Raw genomic sequence first — 18808 nt, 5'->3', positions numbered from 1 at the left:
GGCCCCCGGGCGGGGCTGGGCGGGGGAGCCCGGGGCCGGCGCTGCCGGTTCCTCCCCGGCCCGGGGCGGTGCCGGGGGGGGGACGCGGCGCGGGGGCAGCGCGGGGCCGGAGCCCCACGCCGCAGCCGGCCGGACTGGTTCGGGCGGGCGGGGGCCGGCCTCCGGCCTCCCCGCCCGGTTCCGCAGCCTCCGTTGCCCCATCGCGGCGGGCAGGGGCGGGGGCCGAGCGCACCTGCCCCCCGCCCCCCCCCCCCGGGATCACCCGGTACCGCCCCGGGCCCTCCCCGGTACCGCCCGGGGCTCCGCGCCCCCAAACCCAACCCCCTCGACAGGCACCGTACCGGGTACCGGGAGGGGGGGGCGGCTCCGTGCTGGGAACGGCGGCGGGGGGGCTGCGGCGGCCCCGGGCCCCAGCGAGACTTCACCTCGGGAGGGGTCCTCCGGGGGGCGCGGGGCGGGACGGGACCGGGATGGGGACGGGGACGGGGTCGGGACCCTGCGCCGGTCCCGTGTCCCCCCCCCATCACAAAGGGCCGCGGCTACAGCTTCACCCGGAGGCGGCCACCCTGCCCGGGTGGCAAAGCCTGGCTTCACCTTAATAAAATAATAATATTAATAATAATAATTAATAATTAATAATAATAATAAAACAATCGAAACCGAAGGCTGCGGGGCGCCCGCTGGGCACGGACCCCGCTCGACTTCACCTCCACCCCTTCCCCCCCGGACCCCGGGGCGCTCCGAGCCCGGGCAGCCCCGGACACGGCCCCCCCGGAGCCCCAGGATCGGGGCCCCCCCCATCTCCCCCCTCCCCGGATTCCCAACTGGTGTGAACTGGTGCCGGCTGCGGGGCACAGCCGGTGGTCCCGGTGCCCCCAGCAGCCCGCCCTGCCCCCAGCCCCCCCCCCCAGCCCCCAGGTCCCATCTCCTTTCTGCCAAAACCGGGGGGATAAAACCCAAAAGGTCGAAAACCCGAGCACTTCGTGGACCGCCAGCCGGGGGATGAAGGACGGATGGGGGGTCCCTGGGGGAAGGGGGACAGCCCCAGAGGAGGGGAGCTGTGGGGTCCCTGGGGGGGACACCCCAAGACATTCCCAGGAGATACGGGGACCTGGGCAGGGACAGACGGGGTCCCCGGGGGGACAGGCAGCATGCACAGGGGGACAGGTGGATGCCCCCCGGACTAGGGGGTCCCGGGGAGGGACGGTTACAGGGCCCCAGGGGATGGGCAGCATGCACGGGGCGGGGGGGGGGCAGCCGGGGGCCCCGCAGGTGCAGGGTCCCCGGGGACAGGCAGCATGCAGGGGGCGGGCGGAGGTGCCCGCAGCTGCGGGGTCCCCGGGGAGGGACGGCCGCGGGAGGGAGGGGGGGGGGCGGGGTTGGGGGGGGGGGGGGACCGGCGGGCGGAGGAATGCGGCCGTCCCGGCTCTCCCGGGGCCGCGGCCGCCCCGCGCTTCCCGCCCGGGGCCGCGGTGGGTGTGGGAAAGCTGCAGGCGTGCGCTTGGGCAACCGCGTGCCCAGCGAGCGACGCGCCCGCCGCGGCCCCCGGCCGGGGATGCCGCCCCCAGCGCAGCACCCCCCTGCCACAACTCACATTCAAGCAGGGTTTCTCTTTCTTTTTTTTTTTTTTTTTTTTTTTTGGCCTCAATTTGGGCCAAAAAAAAAAAAAACGGGGGGTGGGGGCCGTAGCACCCGAGCCCCAAGTGGGGGTCCCACAGGCAGGCTACGGGACCCACCCCCCCGGGGGTAAGGAGCCCCCCACCCCCAGCACCGAGCTGTCCCCAGAGCAAACGGGATCAAAAGCCGGGGGGGCGGCGAGCCCCCCCCCCAGCATCTCGGGGGGCTGACGGGGAGGGGGCCGGGGAGCGGCGTCGCCCGGGGGCTGCGGGGCCGCGGCCACGCTCCCGGAGCGAGGGCTCTGGGGCTCCTCTCGCTTTCTCCTTCCTCCCCGCTCGGGCCGGACAAGCCCAGGCAGCGCCGGCTCCTCGGCTCCCCTTGATGTTCCTCCCAAACAGCCCCGCCGCCTGCCAGCGGCCTCCCGAAAAAAGATTTGGGAAGCCGGGGGAGGACGGGGGGGAGCGGGCGCGGGACAAGTGAAACTGCCGCGGGCAGCGCCGGCTGCGCCGCTCCCCACCCGGGCACGGCCGCAGCGGGGGGGGGGCTGCGGGGTGGGCGGCGGGGCACGGGGACCTGCCGCCCCCCCCCCGGCGCTGCGGGGCACGGGGGGCCGCCGCCCGGCTCCCCTCCGGCGGCGCGTCGAGCGCACGGTGCCAGCCCGGCCCCCCCCCGCCGCATCCCCGCGCCCCTCGGAGACCAGCCCCGAGGGGGCACCGGGGACCCCCCCCCGCGCCGGCAGCGGCCCCCGGCCCGGTGGCTCAGTTTGTGGGGGCGGCGTTGCCCCCCTCGGGCTCCCGCTTGCCTCCCTTGGCGGCCGGCGGCTCCCCGGCGCCCTTGGCCTCGGGCTCGCCGCCGTCCTTGGCGCCGTCGTGCGTCTTCATGTGCTTGCCCAGGTGGTCGCTGCGCATGAAGACGCGGCCGCAGACGGGGCAGGTGAACTTCTTGGTGCCCGTGTGGGTCTGGAGGTGCCGCTGCAGCTCGTCGGAGCGGGTGAAGCGCTTGCCGCAGAAGAGCCAGTTGCAGACGAAGGGCCGGTCGCCGCTGTGCCAGCGCAGGTGGGCCTTGAGGTGCGAGGTCTTGGCGTACGCCTTGCCGCAGCCCGGGATGTGGCAGTTGTGCAGGTGCTTGCGCTTGGCGCCGTCGGGGCAGGGCCCCCCCCTCTCGGCCTCCTGGCAGTTGGGGCAGCGGCACGCAGCCTGCCCCCCGCCCCGCGGCACCGCCCGCCGGCCCCCCTTGGCCCGGCCGCCCCCCTCCGCCTCGGGGGGCCCCTCCAGCGCCTTGGCCCCCTCCGGCCCCAGGAGGTGCTGGGCGGGGGGCAGGAGGTGGGCGGGGGGGGCGCAGAGCTGGGGCTCGCCCCCGCCGTACCCCCCCAGCGGCGGCTGCAGCCCGGGGGGCGCGGGCACCTGCAGCCCCCCCTGCCCATGGGGCAGCTCCATCCAGCTGGCCCCGGCGTGGAGGTCCCACCAGTTGACGCCCCCCTCCTCGCCGGGGGGGCCGGGGTGGGGGGGCCGAAACCAGGGCTCGTAGGGGTGCGCCATGTCCGGGGCCGCCTGCAGCAGCTTGGCGTAGGAGCCGGGGGCGGCGGGGCCGTCGGGGGGCAGCTCTAGCCGCGGGGGGCCATGGGGCTCGTAGGCGCCGGGGGCGGCGAAGGCGGCGTCGGGGCCCGGCAGCGGCAGCTCCGGGGGCGGCAGCGGGGAGGCGAAGTCGGCGCCCGCCGCGGCGCTGCCGTGGGGCTGGAAGGGCTGCAGCGGCTGCAGGTCCAGGTGGGTCGGGGAGGCGCGGGGCGCGTCGGAGGACTGGTTCCCAAGAGAGCCGCAGACAGCTGTGAGCATTGCCGAACGGCGGCGCGGGCGGTGGCGCAGACAGAGCTGCAGGGCCAAGGAGGGGCGGGGGGGGGAGAGAGGAGCCGTGAGAAGAGAAGGGCTGCGGGCGCCCTCGCCCCTCCGGCCCCCCCCCCCCCTTGCCCGCCCCGGGGTCTCCCCGCGGCCGCCCGCCCGGGCACGGGGGGGCTGTCACCGGCGGCAGCCCCGGCCCCGGCTCCTGGCCCCGGGCAGAGCCCTGCAGGACGCGGGGAAACTGAGGCAGGCGGCAGTGCCCGGGTGGGCTCAGCGCTCTGGTGGCTGACGCCGTGCTGCGGGTGCCAGCCCTGCCGGGGCAGTGTCCCCAGTGCCTGTCACCCAGCGCCCCCCCACTGGGGACATTTCCCCACCACACAGCCCAGAGGGACGGAGGCCGGGCAGGGGGTACCCCTCGGCCCCCAGGCAGGGGGCACCGGCCCTGCAGACCCAGCGCCAGCCCCCGGTGCAGACCCAGCGGGTCCCGTCTGCGGCCCAAAGGGGCTGGGGCCGAATTCCTGTACCCGGGGGAGCCGCTGGGCTCTGCCTCGTCCCCCCCTGCCCTAACCCCCCCAACACGGCCGGGGCACCGACCGCAGCTGGGGTCCCCCGGGGGCTGTAGGGCAGCGAGCAGCAGCCCCAAGCCCCCGCCCCACTCCCGGCCCAGCCCTGGGGTCCTGCCCCACAGCACTGGGACACAGCCCCCGGGAGCCCCCGAGCTGTTGTGGGGCCGCAGCCCCCCCCCGGGCCAGCTGGCAGTGGGCCAGGGGAGCGGAGCCGCGGGGCCGAGCCACCGGCAGCGCTTTGAAGCCGGGCTCAGGGCTGCCTTCGCCTGCGGCCAAGCAGCCCCGGCCCCAGGCACCTGCTGCTCCCCGCAGCGCGGCCGTGACTCACTGGGAGCTGTGCAAACCCCACGGGGGCCGGGCCCCACCCCGGTGTTGAAATCCACCTGCCGCCACCAGCTCCCGCCCCCCGACTTCCCACCGGCGCCGTGGGGGGGGGGGGGGGGTGGCCGAGACCCCCTGCCCTCTTCCCTCCTTTCTCCCCATGGCAGGAGCCCGGGTGCGAGGCCACGCCGCCCCCCGGCACCCCCGGCCTGTGTGGGATGGGGACGGACCCCCAGGGAAGTGCAGAGGGGTGCCGGTGCTTTGGGGTTGGGGCCAGGCCCCCAGAGCCCCCCACCCTCAGCACTACGAGCACGGGGCAGGAGCAGGGCCCAGCGCTGAAGCCCCCCGGCAGCACCCAGCCGCGTGGGGTGACCGCTTTCCCCGGTGGGCTGTGCGTGGGCAGGCACAGGGGGACCCCACGGAGAAGGCAGGGGCTGGGGGTGCCAAAATCCCCCCCAGCAGGACCCCTCCCCACCTGCGCTACAGAGGCACCGAGCTGAGCGCTGCAGGGCCGGGGGGCGCGGCAGGAGGAGCCCCCGGGTAAGGGGGTGCTGCTCCCCTGGGTGGGCTCGGCTCTGCGCACCCCTGCCCTGGGGGGGTCCGCACCGATTGCCCCTGACACTGGAAGGCTCCTGGGGATGCCAGGTGGGGGGGCGAGGGCTGGCACCCAGCGGGTGCGAGGCCACCACATCACCCCATCCAGCGCCAGTCCCCAGCGGGGTCCTGAGCCCCCCGCCAGCCCCCCTGCTCCCCGTGGGTGCTGCAGCAGAGCCACAACTCCCCGTGGCCGTGTCCCACCCCGGGGACACACGGAGGGGGGGCGGAGGGGACCGCCAGGCACGACCCCAGCCCCCCGACCCCCCAGGCTGAAGGAAGGAGCCGGGGGCAGAGGGGACGCGCGGGGGGGCCCGGGCAGCTCCCACCCAGCGCGGCCCCTCCCCGGTGCCCCCCGGAGCGACCCCCCCAGCCCCGGCCCCCTTGGCCCCGGCGCTGTCCCCGCCGCCCTGCCCCAGTCCCGCGGGGCTCCCGGGGCGTTTTTCCACCGGGGTGACGGGAGAAGCCCGGGGCCCGGCGCTGCCCCCTCTCTCCCTGGCGGGGCTCGGCGACGCGCTGCCCACCGCAGCGCGGGGAAACTGAGGCAGCGGCGGCTGATGCGCGCCGTGAGTCACGGCCGGGCTGGGCAGAGGCGGCTCGGCAGGCTCCCAGCCCAGCCGGTGCCTCGCCCCGCGGCGGGGCCGGGCGGGCGCCGCTGCCCTCGGCTCGGCCCGGCCGGGCACCGGCACCGGGCGCACGGGGGGGACTCGGAGCGTGCCGCGGGCGGGGGCTCCCCGGGCCGGGGCGGTGCGGAGGGGCCGCGGCTCGCTCCACGCGTGGCTCGCGGGGACCGGGGGCGGCCGCGGGGGCTCGCTCGGGTCGGGCCGCGCCGGGAGCCGGGAGCGGCGCGGTCCCGTCCGCGGCACCGGGCAGCGGGGCCCGCCCCCGTGCCGGCCGTCGGGGCTACCTACGGGTCTAGCGGCGGCGGCGGGCTCCCGGCGGCTCCGTCCTCATCGGCGGGGCGGGCGGCGCTGGCTGCCGAGGGACCCCGAGGGACCCGCGCGGCTCCCCAGGAGCGGGCACCCACCGGGCCGGGCGAGCAGGAATGGCCGGGTCCCGGCCGCGCTCCCGGCTCTTCCCCCCCGCGCCGCCTCCCGCCCTGCCCCTCCCCGCCCGGCCCGGCCCGGCCCAGCCCGGCCCAGGCGCTTTTAACCCTTGGAGGCAGAGCCCGGCGGTGGCGGCGGCCCCGGCCCCGGCCGGGATCCGGCGCTTGAAAGCGGAGGGAGGGGACGGGAAGTTCGCAGCAGACACCGCGACCGGCGCTAATTAAAGAAGAAAGCCGCCGCCGCCTCCCTGCGCGCCCGCGGCCCCCCCCCCGCGCCCCGACGGCAGCGGCCGAGCCCCGGCCGGGCCCCGCAGCCCCCCGGGGGTGGCGCCGAGCCCCCGCCCCGCTCCCACCCCCGGCCCGGGGGGGCTCAGTGCCCCTGTCCTGGGGGCTCAGTGCCTCTGTCCCGGGGGGGCTCAGTGCCCCCGTTCTGGGAAGAGCTCGGTGCCCCTGTCCTGGGGGGGCTCAGTGTTGCTGTCCTGGGGGGGCTCAGTGCCCCTGTCCCGGGGGGTTCAGCCCCGCCTGGCCCCATTGTCCCCCTGCCGTGGGGTCGAGGGGACGGGGACAAGTGCAGGGCTCGAGGGACCCCCGGGCTGGGGGCGGACGTGTGGTGGCACCGAGGGGGGAGCTGACAGCCGAGCCCCCCCTTACCCGGATGGCTCGGGGCAGCCCAAAGGGCCCGGGAGGTCCGGGCTGAGCCCGACCCCGCTCAGCTGCGGGGGTCCGACCCTCCTGGCCCCATCTCTGCCCCCCCGCCCCCAGGGAGCCCAGGCCGGGGGGGCTGCCAGGAGCCCCAGCAGCTGCCAGGCCCCACGCAGGACCCTCGGTCCCTCGGCCGTCGTGGGGCCATTTGGGCCGTTTGGCCCCATTCCTGCACCCAAAGCCCCCGGCCGGAGCGGGGCTGGCCGCGGGGGGCTGTGGCGGCCCTGGGGGAGCCCCCCCAGCCCCGGGGCCCTGGGGAGGGGCGTCTCCCGGTGCCGGCGCCCCGCTGGAGCCAGGACCCCGGCCGCAGCCCCGCGAGCCCGGCCGGCCGAGCCCGGCGCGTGGGAGCCCGCAGCTCCCCGGCGCTTGCCAAGCACCCGGCCGGGCGGCGGGCGAGGGAACTCCTTCGCCCTGGGGGAAACTCTCCTGGTTTTCATCATCGCGTGGGTCCCGGCGAGCGCGCAGGGCTAGGACGGCCCCGCCGCCACCGAAACGCGGCTGCGGGTGGGGTGGAGCACGGCCCCCGGCTCTGCCGTGCTGGGGCTCGGGGACCCTGCTTGGGGGGGGGGGTCCGGGGGGCAGCAGGGTCCCCGAGGACACAACCGCGCGCAGCCGGCACCCACACGCTCCGTGGGGCACACGGGGGGGCACAGCCGGACCCCAGCCCCAGGTCCCACATCACTCTAAGATGTCCCCGGTGCCCTGAGCAGGCAGGAGGGCTGCGGGGTCCCTGCCATGCGGGGCTCCCCCTGCACCCCGGGGAACCCCTGGCCCCGTGCCGAGGGACAGCGGGCACCGTGCCCCCGGGATGTCCCAGCCCCTGGGTGCCCGGCACCTTTGGAGCTGGGGGCAGTGGCGCAGACCCCCAACTGCCCCCCTGGCCGCCCCGTTGGGACCCAGCAGCTCTGTGGGGCCAGGAGCGGGGACCCCTGCGAGGCGCTGTGAGGAGCAGGGACCCCGCGGAGCTGAGGGCGATCCTGTCCCCACGGCCCGTGTGTTAAATGTCCCCTTCCCCACGCCCCGTGCATGAATTGCGCCTTGCCCCACGTTCTGCGTGGCGGGGATGTGGCACATCTCACCAGGGGCCCGTCCCAGTCTCCCCAGTGCTGTGAGACTGGGGGAGCAGGGGGCAGATGGGTCCCGCAGGGGGTGCGGCTGCTCTGGCTCCTCTCCCAGCACCCCCAAGGGGGTGGCCGCTGGTGCAGCCCCCACTCGCTCCCAGTGACACGGGGCCGTGGGGCTGTGGGGACTGGGGGTGCTGGGGCGGGCGGGGGGCTTGGGGGCAGGGGCCTGGCTGCGTGGGGCTGGGGGCTCCTGGGGCCACCCGGAGCAGCGCTGGGGCCCCTGCTGGGACCACCCATGGGGGGAATGGTGCCCATGAGGAGGGGGGCGGGGGGGGCATCTCCTCGCCGTGGAGCGTCTGAAACCCGGAGCCGTGCCTTGAAATTACAGCTAATTACAGAGCCCATTTGCATAAATTACAAGGCGAGAGGCGAATGCCTCAAATCTCTCCGTGTGCCGGGGCAGCAGGAGCCAATCTGGCACCTCCAGAGGGGCCCCAAGGGGGTCAGCGGGGGTCGGCCTCCCCAAAACGGCACCGAGACCCCGCTGTGCGGCTGGGCGGGAGGCAGCCGAGCCCCCGCACCCAGCCCTCGGCCCCCGCCGCTCCCCAGAGCCCGGCCCCGCTGCCGGGGGGACTGGGGCCGGCACGGGGGCACCGGCAGGGCCGGGTGGTGGGACGGTGTCTGTGGGGGCGCGGGGCTCACACGGGGGGGGGTTGTGGGGTGTGTGTGTGTGCGCACCTGCACGGCGATGCCAGGTGTGTGTGTGCGTGCACCCCCCCCGTGGCTGCGCCTGCCCACGCCTGTGGGTGCTGAGCTCGGCGGGGGCCGGGTGCCCGCGGGCAGGTGCCGGGGGGGCCGCAGCCGGTGCCACGGGGCGATGGCAACCGGTCCTGCCCCGGCTCGGCCCGCGGGGCTGCGCCGTCTGGGTCAGCGCGGCCCGGGGGGAGCCCCCGGGGGGGCCTCGGGGCCTCAGACAGGGAGAGCCCAGGCGCCCGGATCCGCCACCCGCGGGCGCCCTGGCAGCGAGCCCCGAGCTCGGGAAGGGGCTGCCCCCGGCCCCGCGCCCAGACGGCCCCGGGGGGCCCCGAGCCTGCCGGGGGTGGCCCCGCTCCAGCCGTGGCACGGGGCCGGGGGCAGACGGGTCTGGGAGCGGGTGCCGCAGCCCCATGGCCCCCCGCACCCACGGGTGGGCAAACCGGGGGCGCAGAGCCCAGCGAGGGCCCGGCCGGGGGACGGGTGCCCGAGCCCCGTGGGACCCCCGGCACCCGCAGCACGGGGGCCCGGAGCCGTCCCCGTCCCCGTGCCGGGCACAGCGCCGAGGGCACGGCACCGAGGGCACGGCCCGGCGCGGCCCCCGCTGCCGGAGCCCCCCGAGGGGCGCGGGGGGACCCGCTCCTGCCCCCCGGCAGCCCCGGTCCCCGCCCCGAGGATGCCCGGGGCCGGCGGGAGGCCGCGCTGCCGGCCGGCGGAGCTATCAGCGCGATTATCGCGACTCCCTCCCCTGCCCGCGGCCGTGCCCGGTCGCGGCGCGCCCCGGGGCGGCGTTTCTCACCCGAGCAGGAACTGTCGGGACTCGAGCGCTGCAGCGCGACGGCCTCCCCTGCCCCGCCGAGGGAGCTGACAGCTCGGCGTGATTCAGCCGCGGCTTTTAATTACCCCCCTGCCAGCTCCCTGCCTATCGCCACCCGCCTGCCCCGACCCGGCCGCCGGGCACCGTGCGGGGAGAGCCCTGGCACGGCGGCGGGGAGCTCCCGGCACCGCGCACCGGGGTCGGGGCACGCGGATGAGGTGGGGACGGGGCCGTGTGGCCGTGATGGGGTTGGGGACATTTGGCTGTGATGGGGACGGGGACATTTGGCCGTGCCAGGCATGGGGCCATGTGGCTGTGATGGGGACGCGTTTGCTGTACTGGGGTTGGGGACCTGCGGCCGTGCCGGGGACGGGGACACGAGGCCAGGCCAGGCGCCACCCGGCCGTGCCATCGCCGCCTCCTCCCGGTGCCCGGAGCCCCCCAGGTTGGCGCAGGAACAGGTCGGGCTCCCGCCGGGGATCAAAGGCGCGGGGCTGACGTCAGGGCCCCCGGGCAGCGGTGACGGCACCGGCCCCGTCCCCGTCCCCACGCCGGCCCCGCCACCCCCGGCAGGGGCTCTGCAAACCGCCTGCTAATTCTTCGAAGAAATCATTAAGAACAGTTAATGATCTCGGCAGAGATGGGCTGCCGGGCTGCGGAGGTGCCCTAATTGCTTTAATTGCGTGTGGGCTCTGAGCAGCCGCCAGCAGCCCCGGGCTCGGGGACGGCCGGGGAGGGGAGGGCAGGGACGGGACCCGTGGGGACGGGGACCTGCAGGGACCGGCCCACGTCGCGGCTCCGGGCCCTGCGGGGCTCCTGGCGCAACCTGGCTGGGGCCCTGCCGCATGGGTCTGGGTCCCCGTGTCCCCACCCCGCTGCCCAGCCCCTTGTCCCCACGAACCCCCACGCGACAGAGCCAGGCACAGGTGTTGGGGACGGGGCCGTGGGACGAGGCCGTGCCGGGGTTGGGGGTTCCCTTGGTGCCCCCCCGTTTGCCAACCCCCATTTCCAGGGAACCCCTGGAGCTGGGGGGGCACCAGGGAACCCCCTTTTGCTGCCAAACGAAAACCCACGAAAATTGGGTATTTGGCAACAAAACTCAGGGCTGGGAGGGGGCAAGAAACACCCAGAGCCGCGCGGTGGCTGCAGCAGCGGCGCTGCCCCGCTCCCCACAGCCCCGGCACCGGCACCTCCCCAGGCCCCGCTCCCGGCTCCGGGGGGCACCGGGGGGCTCAGCGCCCGCAGCGGGGCCAGCCCCGTCCCGGCCAGGCCGAGCCGTGCCTGAGCTCGCGTCCGCGCCGGGCTCGCGGCCCAGAGCCGGCGTCGCTGCACGCCCGGGGAAACTGAGGCAGGGAGCGGCAGGACCGGGCCTGCCCGGGCAGCACCGCCAGCACCGCGGGCGGCGGGGACAAGCGGCGGGGGCGGCGGGGGCGGCTGCCCCGTGGCCTCCCGCCAGCCCCGGTGCCCCCCCGGCCCCGGGCTCCTGGGCCCGGTACGGGGAGGGGGGGGCGGCCCCGGGACCGGGACCCCCGCACGGGGCCGGGGGAGGCCGGGAGGAGCCGGGGGGGGGCGGGGGGAGAAGGGGGGGGGGGCGGTGGCGCCGGTGCCTGGCGGCAGCCCGGGGGCGGTGCTGTCCGCACGGGGCAGGCCGCGGGGCCGCAGACACCGCGCAGGGCCCAGCACCTCCCCGGCTCCAGCGGCACCGGGAGCGGCCGGGCCCGCGGCGGGGGCGGGACGGGAGCCGCGGGGACACCCGGGGGGGGCGGCGGCGGCGGCGGGGTCTCGGGGGGGGCGGGGGGGGTCGCGGGGGGCGCCCCGAGGCCCCGCCAGGCCCCGGCCGTCGCGGCCGCCGCCTGCCCCGCACATCACGTGACCCCACCGCCCCCCGCCCCGGGCACGCAGCCAATCCCAGGGGTCGCGGACCCGCCCCGCTCCTTCTATTGGTTCTCCCTCCTGTCGGTCACGCGGCGCTTTGACCAATCAGAGAGGGTGCTGCCGTGCGGCTCCCGCCCCCGAGGAAGCCCGCCTCCCCGCCTCGGAAGCTTGGCAGTCAGTGCGCGGGCCGGGCCGGGCTGCGCTCGCTCTCATTGAGCGGCCGAGCTGTCAATCAAAGTTCCGCCCTCCCATTGGGTCTCCTCTTCCGTCCGTCACACCGCAGATCCGCGCCCATTGGCGGAGCCGTCCCTCCATCACCGCTCCCCATTGCTCGGCGGAGCCGCCCGTCAAACGGCCGGGCGCGGCGGATTGGTCGCCGCTCGAGCCCCTCGCCGCCCGTTGGCCGCAGCTCGGCCGAGCCGGGCGGGGATTGGGCCGGAGGCCGCCGAGGGGGCGGGGCTTGCAGGGCGGTGCCCGGGCGGCCCCGCAGGAGGAAGATGGCGCCGTGAGGGGGTCGCAGCCGCCGCCGCCGCCGCCCCGGCCGGTCTGAGCGGGACCGCGGGGGGGGGGGGGGGCACCGGGGAGGGGGGAGGGGGCCCGGGGGGGGCGGCGGCGGCGGCGGGGCCGGGCCCGGAAGGGGCGTGAGGCCCCCGCGGCCCGCCCCGCCCCGCCCTCCCCGCGCCGGGCGGGCGGGCGGCGCTTCCGGGGCCCGGCGGGGCGGGGGCGGGGGCGGGCCCGGGGCTGGTCCCGCCCCCCCGGGGAGCGCGGCGGGAACGGGAGTGGGGCGGCGGGGTCGGCGCTGCCCCCCCCCCAACCCCATCCCCACGGTCCCGGTCCCGGGCAGGCGGCGGGCGCCGAACCGGGGCAGGCCCGGGCCGAGGCAGCTCCCGGGACCTGACCCCCCCCCCCCGGGACCTCCCCCCCCCGGGGCTCAGAACCCGCCCGGTGCCCGCCGGTAACGGTCCCTGCGGCTGCCGGCACCGGGTGAGCACCGGGCCGGGGCTGCGCCCCCCGTCCCTGCTGGTCCCGGGGCGGTCCCGGTGGAGGCGGGGGCAGGGCCGGGGCCGTGCCCGCTCTGCGCCCTCTGCCGGGGCGGGGCTGCCGGGGAGGCTCATTCGGGGTAACGGGGCTGTCGCGATACGAGGCTGTCGCGATAGGGCTGGGAGTCAGGGAGCGCGCACAGCTGCCCCCGAGCCCCCGGGAGCCGTGGGGCTGCCCGCAGCCACCTCCCTGTGCCCCCGCCCCCCCCCCCGTGTGTCCCGTGGGGTATCGCCGGTAACGGCACTGCCCCGGTGAACAGACCCCTGATCAAGCTCCTTCTGTGTGTCCCGAGCTCCCAGCAGGCCCCTAGAGCCCCCCGGGGTGCGGGCAGGCGGCCGGTACCGGGGGCAGGCGGGGGAAGGAGGGAGGTGGCTCGGACGAGGGGGAGGTCAGGAGTCTCTGCTCCTGGGCTGCCTCGGGGGACGTCCCGGTGCCGGGCGGTGGCGGCCACCGGGGTGAGCTGGGCCCGGACTGCTCGGTGTGAGCCCCGTGGAGCTGCGTGTGCCCGCAGCCAGCGGCGGTTCTGGGCTGAGTTCAGTGAGAGGACCCCGGGGGGGCTCAGGGACGGGGAAGCCACCGGCTCTGGTGCCCTCCTGGCACCACCACGCTGTGAGTGCCACATTACGGCCCCGGGATGGGACAGGAGGGGACGGGCACTGTCCCTGCTGCATGGACACAAGGTGTATGAGGCAGGAACTCGCACGGGGCTTCGCCCGGCCTGGCCCGGGTTTGTTTGTGCGGCTGCTGCCGTCCCTCTGATGTCTGCGGCCAGCTCAGCCCCGCTCCGCTTTGTAGTCAGGGCTGCTAATCCTCGGCCGTGCCCTAATTCTGCTGCGGGAGGGCGCAGCCCTGGAGCTCGGGCAGCCCTACGAGCAGGCTGCGTCCCCTGGTGCAGGGCACGAGGCCTTTGAGGCCTCGGGCTCCCCGCTGGGGTTTTGCAGCTCCCCGAGCCCACGGCCCCGGCACACGGCTCCGAGCGAGGCGCTGCCGGCCCCATGCCCCCGGCCCCTGCCCTCATCACCAGCTGCTCTCGGCCTCCCCGGGCCCCGCTGGCAGCGAGCGCTGGTTACACAATGACTCGCCAACATTCAGCACCAGCAGCATGCCAAAATAAGTGAAATGAGGCTTTTCCAGCCTGGAAAAACAGCAGCCTGCACCAAAACGCGGTCCTCTGAGGTTCCCTGAGCTGAAAAACCGAGTGGCAGGGGCACGGCGTGGGCTGGGTGCTGGGAGGCTGCTCCCCAGGGGGGTTTTGGGGGGCTGTGGTGCTCCCTGACTGCCCGGGGCCGTGTGGGGACAGGAGCAAACACACCAGGGCCTCAGCCCGGTGCCCGTTGCCCCGTGGTTGGCCACTCGCTGCGGCCACCGTTTGCCTTCGGTGGCCAGTGAAGGCCGAAGGCAGGCGCAGGGGGGAGGTGGTGGCCCGGTGAGGTTTCTCTGGCCCTGTTTGGGGGCAGGCCTGGGGGGGGTTGGGCGCTGCCGGGGGAGCCCCTCGGGCGGGGGGGCCTGGGCTGGGCTCTGCGAGGAGCTGCGGGGTCGCTGCGGGGCTCACTCCCCTCTCTGCTTCCCCCCGCAGACCGACAGCATGGCTGCCACGGCCGCCGTCAGCCCCAGCGAGTACCTGCAGCCCGCCGCCTCCTCCGCACAGGTGAGCGCGGGGGCGTCACGGGACGAGCCCCGGGGCCGCCCCCCCTGCCCACGGGAGGAAGCTGCTGGCAGGGCAGGCTGGGGAGCCGCGCTCTGGGCACGTTCCCAGCCCCGCGCCGGCTCCCTCGGGGCTGCGTGGTGCTGTCTGTGCCTCCTGCCCCTGCTGTGTCACCCGAAGGACCCCCGGGGTCGCGTCAGCTGCGGCTGCCGGGGGGAGGTGGGGACATGGAAGCGCTGCAGGGGCGTGCAGGGGAGGTGTGGGCAGCCCCAGACATGCAGGGCGTGTGCGGCTCCACGGGGATGCGAGCGCAGACACACGATTACAAGGCAGCCACACGGCTGGGGTGAGCGCAGGGCTCACGTGGTGCGGGTAATTAAGCCGCTCGCTTAACGAGGTGTTCCGTGGGCGCGGGCTGGGTTAGCTCCAGGGGCGCGGACCCTTCCCCTCGCTGAGTGCTCTGGGGCCCCTTTGGCTCCGGCCCGTCTCCACCGTGCCCGTGTCCCCCCCAGGACTCGCAGCCGTCTCCCCTGGCCCTCCTGGCAGCCACATGTAGCAAAATTGGCCCCCCCGCCGTGGAAGCCGCCGTGACTCCTCCCGCCCCTCCTCAGCCAACGCCTCGCAAACTCGTCCCCATCAAACCTGCTCCGCTCCCTCTGGGCTCTGGGAAGAACAACTTGGGGATCCTGTCATCGAAGGGGAACCTCTTCCAGCTGCAGGGCTCCCAGCTCGGCGCCTCCTACGCCGGGGGGCAGCTGGTTTTTGCCATCCAGAACCCCGCCGTCATCAACAAGGGGCCGCGCGCGGCCGCCAACATCCAGTACCAGGCGGTGCCGCAGCTGCAGCCGCCGGGGGCTCCGGCCATCCAGGTGCCGCCCAACCTCGCCAACCAGATCCAGATCATCCCGGGCACCAACCAGGCCATCCTCGCCCCGTCCTCTGCCTCCCACAAGCCCGTGCCCATCAAGCCGGCCCCGGCGCAGAAGGGGGCGGCGTCGCCGGGGCAGGGGGCCGGCGGCGTGGTCAAGCTGCCCGGCGGCGGCAACGTGGCGCTGGCCCTGCCCGTGGGCAGCCTGGTGGGCGCGGCGGAGCCGGGGGCGCAGGCGCAGGTGGTGGCCGAGAGCCCCTCCAAGGCCGGCAGGAAAACCCGCAAGAAAGCCGCGTCCCCCGGGCAGCCCGCCGCCGCCGTGGCCGTGGCCGAGCAGGTGGAGACGGTGCTGATCGAGACGACGGCCGAGAACATCATCCAGGCGGGGAACAACCTGCTGATCGTGCAGAGCCCGGGCTCGGGCCAGCCGGCCGTGGTGCAGCAGGTGCAGGTGGTGCAGCCCAAGCAGGAGTCGCAGGTGGTGCAGATCCCGCAGCAGGCGCTGCGCGTGGTGCAAGCCGCCTCCGCCACGCTGCCCACCGTGCCCCAGAAACCCTCCCAGAACTTCCAGATCCAGACCACGGACCCTGCTCCCACGCAGGTACGCCGGCCCCTGCCGTGTCCCCCAGCCCTCACCCAGCTTTGAAGGATCTGCGGGGTTCTGGGAGCCACTGGGCAGCCCCGGCTCAGTGTCGGGCTCGGGCACGGCTCACGTGGATTGTCTGGTGTCTGAGAGGGGCTGGGGGCGCAGCTGCTCCCCGCGGGGGCTCTGTGAAGCCTCTCTCACCTCTGCCTCACCTCACGGCACCTGTAGGAGCGCCGCGTCCTTGAGGGCCGGTCCCCGGCCTGTGCAGAAGCTCGGGGAGGGGCGGGAGGGGGCTCACGGGCTGCAGGACGGCGCTGCTGCCCTGGGGAAGGCTGCGGGGCCAGAGCAGCCTCCTGCTGCCCTGCGAGGCCAGACCGTGTGGGCAGGAGGCCCGCAGGCTTCAGGGGCTTGGGGCAGCTTCGGGCAGCTTTGGGCAGCCCCTCGTGCTCGGGGCTCCCAGCACCCAGCAGCCGGGGGGGGCCTCAATCCTCCCCTCCTCCCCCCAGGTCTACTTCAAAACGCCGTCGGGGGAGCTGCAGACGGTGCTGCTGCAGGAAGCCCCAGCCGTGCCCGTGGCCCCGTCCGGCACCTCGTGCGGCAGCCCCGTGTCCCGCAGCCCGGGGGGGGGCAGCAAGAAGCCTGCGGGGCGCAAGGAGCGGCCGCTGCCCAAGATCGCCCCCGCGGGCGGCGTCATCAGCCTGAGCGCGGCGCAGCTGGCGGCCGCGGCGCAGGCCATGCAGACCATCAACATCAACGGCGTGCAAGTGCAGGGCGTGCCCGTCACCATCACCAACAGCGGAGGTGGGCTGCGTGCTGCGCCGGGCGGGGGGGTGGGAGGGGGCACGGGGTGTGGGCAGTCCCCGGGTGGGGGCACGGAGACCCCCAGCAGCGCGCCGGGCAGCGGGGACGTGGTGGCTCCATCAGCGGGTGCCTCGTGCTCCAGGCTGGGCACCGCTGGGCACTGGGTGTCCTCAGCTGCTCGTGGGAGGCCCCGGCTGTTTCACGGGGGGGGCGTTCTGGCTTTGCGGGTCCCGGGGGGGGGCAGCTGCTGCAGCCCCCGCCGGTGGTGTCAGTCCCACGGGGCTGCAGGATGGGTCCGAGTGGCACCTGGGAGCCCCACGAGCTGCTCGCTGCTGAGCCGTGCATGGGGGAGGCTGAGCCTGGCCCCGGGGCTGAGCTGTGTGCCTTGGGGGGGGCAGGGGCCCAGCCAGGCAGCGGGCACGGTGCACTGGGGGCTCCTCGGGGCCTGCAGCCCCCACCCCAAACACGCCCCAACCCTGCAGCAGGAATGTCCCTGTTGCAGGCAGGCCCTGCCACGAGGCGTCGCCGCTCCCTGGGAGCAAACCCGGCCCCAGCCCCATGGCTCCCCAGTGCCTGACCCGAGCCCCACGTCCCCGCAGCCCCCCCGTCCTGCCCTGCCTGAACATCCCCAGCCCCATGCCAGCGGCTGCGGGGGCTGTGGCCGGGCCGTGCTTTGCTCTGCGCTGCCATGCAGGGGGCTGCTGGTGCCCCCCCCGGCCCCAGTCTCTGGTGGCTGGGAGCCGCCGGCTCTCGCTCAGCCCAGCGGGGTCAGCACAGCCCCGCGGGGCTCAGCGCACCTCAATCCCTGGGGTGGCTTTGGGGGGGCCAACGGCTGCTCCGCCACGAGCCTCCGGGCCCTGGAGGTGCCTCTGCTCTGCCTGCCCCCCCTGCACACCCCCTCCTTGCTCAGCTGCTGCCCCCCCGCCTCTCCCTGCCTGCCACCCCCGCGCTCGCTGTCGCTGTCGCTGACCCCCTCTTCTTCTTTGCAGCCCCCCCGCGGCCGCCGGGTGCCGTGCGAGGCCCAGGCCCTGCCGCCTCCGTGAGCGCCCGGGCGTGGAGCGGCCCGTAGGGTCCGGGGTAAGTCCCGTTTTTTGGTCAATATATTGCACGTTTTTTCAAAGTTTCTTTTTCGTTTCCTCTTTGGCCGTTTCCCCACCCCGAATGGGTCAAACCAAAAACTTTGAAAAACCGCACAGTATATTCAGAAAAAAAGGGACTTACCGGCCCGAGGGGCCAGCACGAGGCGGGGCCGGGGCAGGGCCGCATGCGGGGCTGGGGCGCCGGGGCCCGGGGAGCCCTCCTGGGGTCCGTCCCGTCCCGTCCCGTCCCCGCGGGGGCTGGGCGGGCTCTGAGTCCCCGTTCCCCCCACAGGGCAGCAGCAGCTGACGGTGCAGAACGTCTCCGGCAACAACCTGACCATCAGCGGGCTGAGCCCCACGCAGATCCAGCTGCAGATGGAGCAGGCACTGGCGGGGGAGGCGCAGCCGGGGGAGAAGCGGCGCCGCATGGCCTGCACCTGCCCCAACTGCAAGGACGGCGACAAGAGGTGAGGGGGGGGCGCGGGGGCGGCCCCCGGGGGTCCCTCCTCCGCCACCGCCGCCGCCTCACGCCCGCCCTCCCGCTCTGCCCGCCAGGCCGGGGGACCAGGGGAAGAAGAAGCACATCTGCCACATCCCCGAGTGCGGCCGGACCTTCCGCAAGACCTCGCTGCTGCGCGCCCACGTGCGCCTGCACACCGGGGAGCGGCCCTTCGTCTGCAACTGGGTGTTCTGCGGGAAGCGCTTCACACGCAGCGACGAGCTGCAGCGGCACGCGCGCACCCACACAGGTCTGCGGCCCCGCTGCGCGGTGTCCCCCTCCCAGGGCAGCCCCCGGCCTCGCAAGGGTCCCAGGTGCAGGGCCCGGGGCTGAGCTGGGGCCTCCAGCAGCCACTGGTGGGGGTGTGGTGGAGCTGCTGGGAGGCACTGGGGAGCCGGGGGCTTTCTGCCACCTCGGGGCTCTGCAGTGGTGGTGGGGGGGGGCTGCCAAGGGGAACTGCGGGCACCTCACCGCCTCCCGGGGGTCCTGCCGGGACGGGGGACCGGGGGGGGGGTGGGGGTGTCCCCGGGGCCGCCCGGTGCTGACGGCCGCTGCTCTCCGTCCCCACAGGTGACAAACGCTTCGAGTGCGCGCAGTGCCAGAAGCGCTTCATGCGCAGCGACCACCTGACGAAGCACTACAAAACCCACCTGGTCACCAAGAACTTGTAGGGCCGGGACCCGCCCCGTGCGCAGCCCTCACGGGGCCGCCGCGCGGGGACACCGGGAGCCGCCCCGGGCCCCCCGCCGCCCCCGCAGCACTCCAGGCCCCCCCCGGCCCCCCCGGCCCCCGGCCGCGTCCCCCCCGCACAGCCCCCGGGGACGACCCTCGGCCAGCGCCGGGCCCCGCGCGGAGCCGCCCCGGGGCGAGGGGCTCCGGGGGCCGCCCCCTCACGGGACTCCCGGGGCCGAGCCCCGAGCCCGGCGGGGGCAGGCCCGCAGGGGGGGGGGGCTGCGGGCCCGGCGGGGAGCGCCCCCGCAGCACATTCCTACTTTATATTTAAAGTTATAAATTGTATAAATACGGCCCGGGCCCGACCCCTTTGTCTGAGGTCGGCGCCCTCCGGGCCCCGCTGCGGCCGCCGTGAGCGTGGGGGGGGC

General features: G+C 75.8%; 3 protein-coding genes across 5 annotated transcripts in view; 1 reads left to right on the top strand and 2 right to left on the bottom strand.

Annotated features, from left to right (window-relative positions):
* OSBPL7 (oxysterol binding protein like 7) overlaps window positions 1–18808 on the bottom strand; it is a 33581-nt gene that overhangs the window by 14037 nt on the left and 736 nt on the right. The gene's annotated exons all lie outside the window — the stretch shown is intronic.
* On the bottom strand, window positions 2239–9441 carry SP6 (Sp6 transcription factor). Of its 2 annotated transcripts, none has more exons than XM_072028764.1 (2): window positions 9297–9441; window positions 2239–3485 (listed from the first exon to the last, which is right to left on the bottom strand). In XM_072028764.1, exon 2 carries the CDS (start codon window positions 3447–3449, stop codon window positions 2376–2378), a length of 1074 nt encoding a protein of 357 aa, XP_071884865.1. In that variant the 5' UTR covers window positions 3450–3485; window positions 9297–9441; the 3' UTR covers window positions 2239–2375. The 2 variants fall into 2 exon arrangements, with proteins under 2 accessions (XP_071884865.1, XP_071884864.1); XM_072028763.1 differs by lacking the exon at window positions 9297–9441 and adding an exon at window positions 5845–6067 and having other exon boundaries at window positions 2240–3485.
* SP2 (Sp2 transcription factor) lies at window positions 11583–18736 on the top strand. Of its 2 annotated transcripts, none has more exons than XM_072028760.1 (7): window positions 11583–11733; window positions 13807–13878; window positions 14388–15344; window positions 15836–16130; window positions 17502–17676; window positions 17765–17958; window positions 18279–18736. In XM_072028760.1, the coding sequence occupies exons 2-7, from the start codon at window positions 13816–13818 to the stop codon at window positions 18377–18379; spliced, it is 1785 nt and encodes a 594-aa protein (XP_071884861.1). In that variant the 5' UTR covers window positions 11583–11733; window positions 13807–13815; the 3' UTR covers window positions 18380–18736. The 2 variants fall into 2 exon arrangements, with proteins under 2 accessions (XP_071884861.1, XP_071884862.1); XM_072028761.1 differs by lacking the exon at window positions 11583–11733 and adding an exon at window positions 12002–12173.

Source organism: Anas platyrhynchos, chromosome 28, assembly GCF_047663525.1.
Source record: "Anas platyrhynchos isolate ZD024472 breed Pekin duck chromosome 28, IASCAAS_PekinDuck_T2T, whole genome shotgun sequence".
Lineage (NCBI taxonomy): Eukaryota > Metazoa > Chordata > Aves > Anseriformes > Anatidae > Anas > Anas platyrhynchos.
This window is presented reverse-complemented; position numbering and strand designations above follow the sequence as displayed.